This window comes from Myzus persicae, unplaced genomic scaffold (genome assembly GCF_001856785.1).
Source record: "Myzus persicae strain clone G006 unplaced genomic scaffold, MPER_G0061.0, whole genome shotgun sequence".
Lineage (NCBI taxonomy): Eukaryota > Metazoa > Arthropoda > Insecta > Hemiptera > Aphididae > Myzus > Myzus persicae.
In genome coordinates, this window is record NW_019104012.1 from 176,145 (window position 1) to 186,541 (window position 10,397).

A 10,397-nucleotide genomic window follows, 5' to 3' on the forward strand; every position below is an offset into this window, starting at 1 on the left:
TTATAAATTCTTCTTTTTTATGATAATGATGTAAAATGTAAACAATTTTAAAGTATGTAACTTTTGAATCCGACAACTAGGGAAACTTAATTGTTTTGGAAAAAATGTGTTAAATAAATTGCAAGTTTTTATATCTAGGTTTGGATACTAGGATAATAAATGGATACGGCAATCTAGATTTTTATATCTAGGTGTAGATTGAGACAACTGCTGAGGTCGGTAATAAAAAAGTGTCCGTCGAAACCACAGACATTGACAAATTGATAACCACAGCAGACAAGGGACAGTAGATTATATGAATGTTTGTATAATGTAAATTGTATTATAAATTAATTTAGTATCTATCGACTATCGTTTGTCTGCGATTAAACTTTTAGTAGAAATTGAAATGTAGAAAAAAATAGATCGAGTTATAGTAATTAATTACGTGAATGTTTATCGGTAAATAAATGTAGGTATCTACTGGCAGAATATTTTTACTTAATAGTTAATTTCCATACAGGTAGCAATAGTAATTTATGAATGATTTAAAGACATAGAATTATGTATATCTTAATGTTCATTAAATTGAATACTACCTTGCATTTCATTCATCATAATATAAATATACGTATTTTATTATATTCAATCGAAAATATAATATAATTAATAAACATAAAATATAATATTATTCTAAATGTTCTATTCTTAATATAATAATGTAATATTAAATGAGGAGATCTGAAAAATTTGTTTATTATAGTCAATAATTTAAGTATAGCTGTAGTATTTTATTTGGTACCTATTTTTATTAATATAGGTGAGTACCTAAAATGTTATAAACAAATATGTTGTATTGAGATATATAATAATTTATCATTTTTATCATAGTTATACACATTTTGTCGGTTGAACCGACGTCATTCAAAGAAGGTAGACAATAGATATTTTTCTTTCTTTTTTATTTGTCATGGTTTTAATTGTTTTCACTTGCAGCTAACGAACCGGACGATAATCCTATAACCACATGACAACCAGTAGTTCCGGAGGCTCGAATTTTCCACATTGGTCAATGTTTACTTGTTTTTTTTTTCATCACACAGTTTTTTGTTTCCCTTCGTTCGACTCCGGAGAAAGGTTTTTCCAGACGACCAGTCTGAGTAAAAGTGATTTAGTATCGTGACGACGCTCTTGACATGCCGACATAACATGCTCCTGATACGTCTTGTGTTGTGCGTAATATGTCCCGCCGCTTTGTCATCAAACGTGCACTCGGTATTTCCTGAAAGTGATGATACCAAAATTAAAGATGGAGATGAGTATGGTGTCCGAAACTATGTATCCGACCACGAGCTTCCAAGGGATGTGCCAACGAGGGTTAAGATTGTCGGTGACTTGGGGACACCACCTCCTAGTGTAAAATTGGATTTTGTACCCAAACAGACGTACGTGCAGGTTCGAAGATATGATGCTGTCAAGCGGCTTCCGCAGGAGGCCGCAATGGAAGAAGCTGCAACTTCAGAAGAAGTAGCAAATGCACCTAGACTTAGAGAAGTTGTAACTCACAAGAAGACACAAGAGGTTAGCTAAACTTAAAATACATTAATTGTTTATCATTTCTGATAATATGTTTTCCTTGATAATTTTGCTAATCACGTAGGATAGTTAAAATATAATTTTGTAGGACATAAATATATAATATGATATGGAGGTATTAGTATAATAATTCTCTATTTTATGTATTGTTTCCCTCGGTTTTATCAATAATGTAGCAAACGACCTAAAACTGCAAAATTATCTAAATATTTTAAACCGTTAATACCTATAGTATCTAAATTACTTCCATTTTTTTTCTAAACTTAAGAAAAGTGCAATTAATTATTTGATATACCTAAATACAAACTGATTTTTACTGTTACTTGAGTATATAGCTTAGATTATTAGCCATTTCATAAATTTGCTATTTATCACATTAAATGTGTAAGGTTTTAATAATATAATAAAGTAAGAATGTGAGATAGACAATAACAAGAAATAATATCGGTGCATCGGTGCACTTTATAACTATCTAAAATATAAATATGTGCAATTTACTTGAGCCAAGCAATACATTCTTCCCACTTTTCAAGATGTTACGTACTTATAATAATACCATATTATTATCTAAGTACTTATATATTATTATTGTATGGGCCTAACTGTATCTTACGTGTATTTCACAAAACCTTTTATCATAAAATATTCATAAAAAAAAAAAATTAATTCTGTTCAATTATATTTTAAATATAAATGTTATTAGATATTGTACCTTGATAAAAATAAATACAAGAATAAAGTTGATTTAAAGTTTACACAATTTGGTAAAAGTGTTACAAATGATTTTATTTTCTAAATACTTCTAATTAAAAATAATTTGATTAGTAATTACTAATATGTAATAATTTGTATGATAATTATTTATAACTTTAATTGATCATTATTTCGTTTTGATGTCTTGGCTAGTTGGTTATTAGCATTTCATACATTTACATCATTGTAATTGTTTCATAGTTAAACGGTATATTATATTATATTCAGATATCGGACAAAAGGTGAAACCAAAATAGCAAAAAAAAGGAAATAAAAATATCTAAAATGCTACAAACTTTTAAAATGGTTTGAAAAAAAATTTAGAGTTGTCCTGTTAATAACAGGTAATACAAAGGTCAGTAAATAAAGCTCATCTCAGATTTTTGAAGTGTATATTTTATAATGGCCCTATTAATAACTTGGCCCTAATTTTTTAAATTAGGTTTAGAAATCATTTACCATTACGTTCCAAGCATATCTCATTATACTCCCAAACCGTTGTTTTTATTTTTTTCACATTCATTTTACTAATAAAAATGAAGAAATTTGTAAAAAAAATGTCTAAGAAATAATATTCATCATTTTGATTATAAATGGTGCAGTTTAAATTATTACTGATCTTAACTCTTTTTATTTTAAGAAACATGCATTTTCAGCATTTTTAGCATATACATAATTGTATACTTAAGTCATAAAATAATAGGTACCATTCCTTGTTCTCCAGTATTAATGGTTTTTAAGTATAGATTATTACTTTTTCAATAATGTGCATTAAATTTTTAGTCCAACGTACAATAATTGAAGAGAATTTAGTTTTTCTTTTAACATTTTATTTTTAAATCTTGTTCCTACAATAGTTAATTAAAATTGACTGTCTCACATCTACAACTATAGTGACGTGTAAAGTAACAAATATAAAATCATCTTAAGGGGACGCTACACAGACATTTGTTGTCTCCGTTTTACAAGTGCTTAAAAACTGGCTAAAAATTGAACTATCTATTTTAAAAATTCACTTATAAACACAGCTGATAATATTCTTACCACCAAGTTTCATAACAGATCGATTCACTCTAATTTTTAAACTAATGAAGCTAAACGTGATCTACCGAGCGTAAATTTACTATGTTATGCATTTGTAAGACGGAGTCATCAAATAGCCATGTAGTGTTCTTTCAAAGCTTAAGGGCATAGCACACCATTTTTATTTGTGTGTTAAGAAATATATGTTTATTTTGGTAATTTTTTTTTGTGTTACCATTTTTAAAAAATAATTATAGTTTTACATAGAGTTATAAATAAATCATAAAAGTTAAAAAAATTTTTTTTTGGTACAATAATATTATAATAAAACAAGAAAAATTAAATATTTTGTTGATTAGTGAAATATTATTAATTGCAGAATCATGTTAAAAATTTTAATACAGTAAATTATTCTCTAGTGCACTCTAATTTAAGCAATATTATATATTTATGGAGTTACATTGACACGGATTATTTATTAAGAAAATTAGCTGCAAGTAATTATTGCTTTAAACAAGCAATATAATAAATTCAATTGAAATATGAATTACAGTTATATATATGAGCCAATGTATACATTTATTATTAAGATTCAAATAAACTTTATGGTTAGCAACAAAAAAAATAATGTTTACGCTGCAGCATTGATCAATAAATTATTATATGGAATATCAATTATTGTTAAATTTAAAACGTTTTTTTGTTAAAAAAAAATTAATTTTACACTAGACAGTTATTTATTATAAACCATTCTATTATAACGTTACACTTGTCATAATACATACTTACTTGTTGTAGTCGTATATGACAACGGTTTCGAAAACCACGTAATTATGAAGTTAAAACCACATCACACTCGATTTCACGACTGTTTCATATTGTTTCCTGATAATTGAACTCAAGGCCTCCCGTATTGTGTATCGAAATATAGACTATTTTTCATAGAATTCTATGTAATATCATCCATAGATCTCTCTTGTAGTTTCTAAAATTCTGAACGATTTATTCATAATATGTTTACAAGACCCTTTTTAATTTTTAAAACAATTGGTATATAAAATACACACATGGTATTTTATATCAACAATTTGGTCTTTTATTTGTTTATAGCACTGAATAAAGTATGTATATATTAAAAATACAATCCTGTGTGAAAAATCAGTGGACAATGGCGTATCCTATTGACATAAATGAAAACCGCGTTAATATCAGTGCTTATTATTCACGTGAACAATAAGGGGGAAATCGATAGATCTCATGAATTCCACACGCATTGAACGCTATTTAAATATAATAGAAAGCTATTGTTATAATTATTAATATTTTTAATTCTTAGGTGTACGAAGAACAAGGTTATGAAGATGCCGGATACGATCACGGTGGTTCAAAAAAATTAAAAATCGAAGAAGAAGTAAAGGATAATCAAAGCATTGAGGTCTTTAGACCTAAAAATAGTTCTTCACAGAATGCAGAAGAAACTAAAGACCATGTAGCAACAGTTGCACCATCAGGTAGGGGAACTTGGAGTCGACACAAAACAACTACGGGCAAAAAAACTAGATACGAAGATGATGGAGATAAAAGAAAAGTAATTATTAATGATAGCAGCCCTATAAGTGAAAAATCGTCCGGAAATTATTCAAAGTTTGACGGAGGAAAAATAATTGTTGTGCAAAATCTAACAGAATCCGAAAAAAAAGATTCTAAAAATGAAGGTGCTGAGTCTAGACGAGTTCCCAGTTTTAGTAAAACTAGAGATAATGTAGAACCAACAACTTATAGGCCAACTATGAGACACGATAATTCTCGAAATACGGTAAAACAAAATAAAAATGATCATGTGAACAGGACCAGAAGTAGGCCCAGAAAACGTCAGGAAACTGACGTACAAAAATCTCAAACGGATGTGATAGGAAGTTATGATAATTCTCCCTGGATACCAATTTCACCACCAACGGATTATGAAAGGAATAATAATGCGAACAAAAAACCAATAAAATCGAAAATGAATTCAGAATTACATGAATTAAATGGTCATGCTACAAAGTATGGGTATTCAATAAATCACGATACACCATATCAATATATATTTCCAACTGATATATTGGGACCAGGATCATCAAACAAGCCAGAGAGAAAGTTAAGGCCTAAGTTAGAAAACTTAGATGTTACTGTCGGAAAACCACAAGTATTATCATATTCAAATTATGAATTTATTCCTCAGACAAATTATGATGGTAGTGCCATAAATCCAAAACATAAGAAAATAAAGAAGTCTTCAGGAGAAAATTTATCTTTTGATTCTATAAATTTACCTTCAAGTAATTTTAAAACTGGTGCTACTCATACTAACAAACAAAACAGAAGTTCCATAAATCAAAGACAAAAAAATAAACCAGTTCAAAGTGGTACTTTGGAACATATTATTTCAAATGTAAAGCCTGAACCTCATCAAGAGAAAAAAAAGATAAATCATAGAGATATTGAAACAGAATTAGGGACTCGAGGTCATTCAGGCTCACGGTACACAGGTCCTATTGTTAAAGATTCCAGCCCTCCTAAACCGTACGATGCACCATTTATAACAAGACTTAAAAAAAATAACTTTGATTCCAGAGGAGATCCAACAATACGTGTTTATCCAAAATATGAGTTTTATCCAAATTATCAGAATGAGCAACATCATGTGAACGATGAAACTCATCATGGACAAAGACCATTAAATAATAATAACAAAGGACACGCGAATATTGAATCAAATGAAAATCATCCACATAGCATAAAACACGACAGTTCACGTCTCTCTGAATACTCAAAATTTAATAATAGACCAAAGAGCGTTTATAAACAATCAGATGAGACTTCCGAAAACTGGGAAAATTATCCTAAAATCAGAGGCCAAACGTCTCAATTGTCAGAAGACAATTATTCTAAATTCAATAAAGGAGATGGTTATCCAAAATTTGAAACGAATAAAAGATTTGAAGGATCCGGTACTAAATCATCATCTATATACAGATTAATTCCATATGAAAAGTCAGTGAAAATGAACAATCCTTATTCGTATGTATACCACGATGATCATTATCCTTCTGGAAGCCGATACAGCGGGGTTAAAGTTGAATTAACGACTCAAACTCCTAAATTGAGTGACATAAATGTATATTGGAATAGCAGACATCCTCATTTACCAAAGGACTCAATAAAAAATACCGAAGAGCTTAGGGGTCGAGATAAATCAGAGTATGAGAACACCCGTCATGTTGAAAATTTAACCTTGGCGCATTTTTCGGGACTTCATAAATCTGGTTCTTATCGACCACTTCCAATACAATATAATGAACGTGTGAATAATTTGGCAAAACTTCTTAATGATAATTATCCAAGAAGAACACGTAGAGATTTAGAAGTAATAAATATCGCTTCAAGTGGTACTACAACTGAAATTCCAGTCGATACCATCGTATATCCTCATTACAAAAAAGCTCCAAAACAATCGGCATTAAGGTATGCTACGAACCCGATTTTGACACCTCGCAAAACTGCTGGTGGTATGGAGTTTTACGCTTCTACAAACAATGTTCGGTGTTCTGATATGTCAGCACCCACAGACATTGTACCTGAAAGAACTGAAGATGGTAAATGGAATGGTGAACCTTCTAATGATAACCCTAGAGTAGATGCTCTAGGTGATAAAATCGGATGCTTCAAAACAAAATATTTTGGTAGTGATCCTTTAGATAATCCTATATTTAAAGAAAAAGATGTTGGATTCCCGGATGTATTATTCTCTGTGAAAAAACCTCCAGAGAAGGAAGAAGGCGGTATTCAACCAGGCAAGCCACATGTGGACTGGAATTTTGCAGACGAACTTATTTCTGATCATTGGTTTCCTGATAAGGATGCCCGAAATCGAAGGTAAATTTTAAATCATATGAGCAATAACTGTTAACTTAAAATTGTTAATTCAAAAATTTAATTAATTTTTTCACAGATCAGATAATAAAAGTTTACCCATTAATCACAAAATTCAAGGTATGGAATCAATCATACCGGAACCTGTTATTTTAACATTTCCAACAAAAGCATCAACAGTTGTCTATAACAATGATACAAAAATAGAACCAGAAGATAGTGATTCGGATGTTTCTTCAAATGATGAACATGTTCTACAATACTCGGTTCAACATCCGGTTCCAAAATCAGAATCGAATATAAAGAATAATCATTTAACAGACAATAAAATTGAAGGTCTTCTTCCACCACCACAAATAACAAAAAAATTTAAAAAACTACAAAAAATTAAAAAACCTACAGTAAAAAAAGTGTTGAAAAAAGTAAAATTTGATGACGAATCAAATGATGCTGATTTGCTTGATGTTCTTAGTCCTATTACCGCCTTTTTTAGTGGTGAAGATGACGTCATGGTTTCACCAATTGTTCACAATTTTTTTAATATTAAAATGACACCATCTGCGAAACTTAAGACCACAACAACGATGGACAAAAACAGTGGTGAAACAGTGAACAGATTTCAAATGCAAAATTATAGAAGAACTAAAAGAAATATGAAAGGTGTAGATTTACAAAAACCAAAACAAAGAAAATTAAATATTTATAACAATACTAATGTGAGTTTATCCTCACCTACTGCTAGTGTAAGAATGTATTCTCCACAAAATGGTTCTTGGCTTCGAGAAAAAAGAGATCATGTTTCAGTCAATGTGGATGTAAGAAGAAAAGAGCCACGGTATTATTATCATACTGAACGGCCACGAGTCAGAGTAAAAAGGGTAGTGCATAATCCTCCGTTTTATAGTAGAAGTGGTCAGGTATTTAGCAGCAAATATTTGGTGTCAGATCAAGAAATTTCTGAAACTCTACCAGAAGAAATAAACGTGGCATTTTCTACTACACCTAGGTATGAATCAACGCCAAAGTTCATACCAGCAATAGCATTTGGAGACAGCAAAACTAAAATTATTAATTACAACGACAGTGTAGCCAATAGCACAAACGACATCGAACGCTCACAACTTGATAAAAAAGGTTCATTGATATATGTTATTAATCCAGATACTGGAGTTGGAAAATGGATGCAAGTGATAAAAGTGAAAAATGAAGAAGACACAAAATCTGCATTAACGAATGGTCCTGTTTATTTAGAAAAAAAAAATAAGGATGTTATTGCTGAAGAAACTATTGGAAAATTTGGATTTAAAGGGTCTACTAAAGATTTGTTTAGGAACGTATTAGGTCCTACTATAGATCATAGATTTAAAATAAGACTTCCAAGTAAAGAACCAATAAAGGAAGATGTTAAGGAATCACCAAAAAAAGCAGTTTGTCCAAAAATAATACGACCAAAAAAAAAAGAGGTTTGTTTAATATGAAATGGTTTTTTTGTTAAATTTAAAATGTTAATATTAATATTTTAATTTTTAGATAAGAAGAAGAACTACAACTACAACTTCGACAACTACAGAAATACCTGTGGAGGAAGAAGTTGATGAGAGACCTGAAGAACAAAGTGGAGAAGACGAAAACACTGTACCTCCTCAAGAAGAAGATGAAGAAGAAGGTGGAGGAGGAGGAGGAGGAGGAAGAGGAGAAGAAGGTGAAAATGAAGAAGAACCACATGTAGATCGTCCTCAATATCAACAAGAAAGTGAAGAAAACTCTGATAATGCAGAAGGTCAAGATGAAGATCAAGATGTTCACGAGTCCAAAAGAAAAAAACCACAAGCTATAGTTAAAAAACCAGAATTTAGTGGTTATTTTTTTGGCTCAAGAGATAAAAATAAGAAAATAATGTAATCATGGTAATTTTCCAACCTTTTAATTATTTACATTAATTTCTATAATTTATTTTGTGAATATGTCATGCTAAATATAGATTATTTTTATTGTAATATTTATGTTTTCATAAGGATTGTAAATAAAATTAATTTTAAATCCAACCAAATATTTAACAAAATGTTGATTATTTTAGCTTTACCTTTTTGAATAAAAGGTAGGTACCTGGAAAACCATGCATAAAGAATATATTATATTATTTAATTAAAATCATTTCAAAAATGTTTTGTAGATCTAAGTATTTGACGTCATGATGTATTTTGCCAATTCTTTCTCTATATTTTTCATGGGTTATTGAAATATATAATATATTATATTTGATTGAAAAATTGTGTTTTAATTTTAAAAAATAATATCAAAGTATAGTCATTAATTTTTTACTGCCATTACAATAACGCATAAGGCATATTTTGTATAATAATTATTAAGTAAGTCTTAAGAGGACGTATCATACGCATATGCTGTCCCTGTCTGACTCACTTACTAGAGTAGTTACTACATAATATATTTTTGTTCACCAGCTTCAATAATGTGCTGTTAGTTTTGATATTGGAGTGAATTGACCAACTATAAAATGTAAATGTAAGATTATTATCTAGAGCCCTACCTAACATTGTTTTGGGATTATTATTTTGAACTAAGTTATGATAATTTTAAAATGTACAGTTGTAAAAGGGTCAGAACTTACTTAAAAATTATAATATCAATAAAAGTCTATGTTTGGCTCTAGATAATAATTTTACTTTTAAATTCTATAATAGGTAAATTTACACTGATATCAAAACTAACAGAACACTTGAAACTGGTGAACAAAAATTTGCAACTTCGTACGTGTGTAAGACACATGCGGGTGCGACGTCCTCTTAAATAATGCATACTCTCAGGGCTTTCATAGGTATTTTGCATTCACTACGCGGAAGGAATATACTTACTTGATACTTCAAGTAATCAAGTACACAAGTAAGTGATCATAATAATATATCTATCAAGTGAATAAAGATTTGCCTTGAATATATAAATCAATACTGTTTTCTAAATAAATAATATTATAAAATTTTCAATAAATGTTAAATATACATAATATAAATTGAATCACATAAATAACTTTATCCTAACCAAATCAATATTTACTCACTATCACAGATATTTGTATAACAGTATTACAATAAAAGTAATAGTATATACTGTTA

General features: G+C 29.4%; 1 protein-coding gene across 1 annotated transcript; it reads left to right on the top strand.

Annotated features, from left to right (window-relative positions):
• Positions 1 to 1,119: 1,119 nt before the first annotated feature.
• On the top strand, positions 1,120 to 9,225 carry LOC111037579. The gene is made up of 4 exons (XM_022320236.1): positions 1,120 to 1,560; positions 4,688 to 7,269; positions 7,346 to 8,729; positions 8,797 to 9,225. Exons 1-4 carry the CDS (start codon positions 1,189 to 1,191, stop codon positions 9,166 to 9,168), a joined length of 4,710 nt encoding a protein of 1,569 aa, XP_022175928.1. The 5' UTR covers positions 1,120 to 1,188; the 3' UTR covers positions 9,169 to 9,225.
• Positions 9,226 to 10,397: the final 1,172 nt, after the last annotated feature.

Excerpts from the sequence above, each read along its gene's own strand:
- LOC111037579 (XM_022320236.1), top strand. The coding sequence starts at position 1,189 with ATGCTCCTGATACGTCTTGTGTTGTGCGTAATATGTCCCGCCGCTTTG. Across the intron at positions 1,561-4,687 it reads CTCACAAGAAGACACAAGAG|GTGTACGAAGAACAAGGTTA; the intron begins GTTAGCTAAACT and ends TTTAATTCTTAG. Across the intron at positions 7,270-7,345 it reads AAGGATGCCCGAAATCGAAG|ATCAGATAATAAAAGTTTAC; the intron begins GTAAATTTTAAA and ends ATTTTTTCACAG.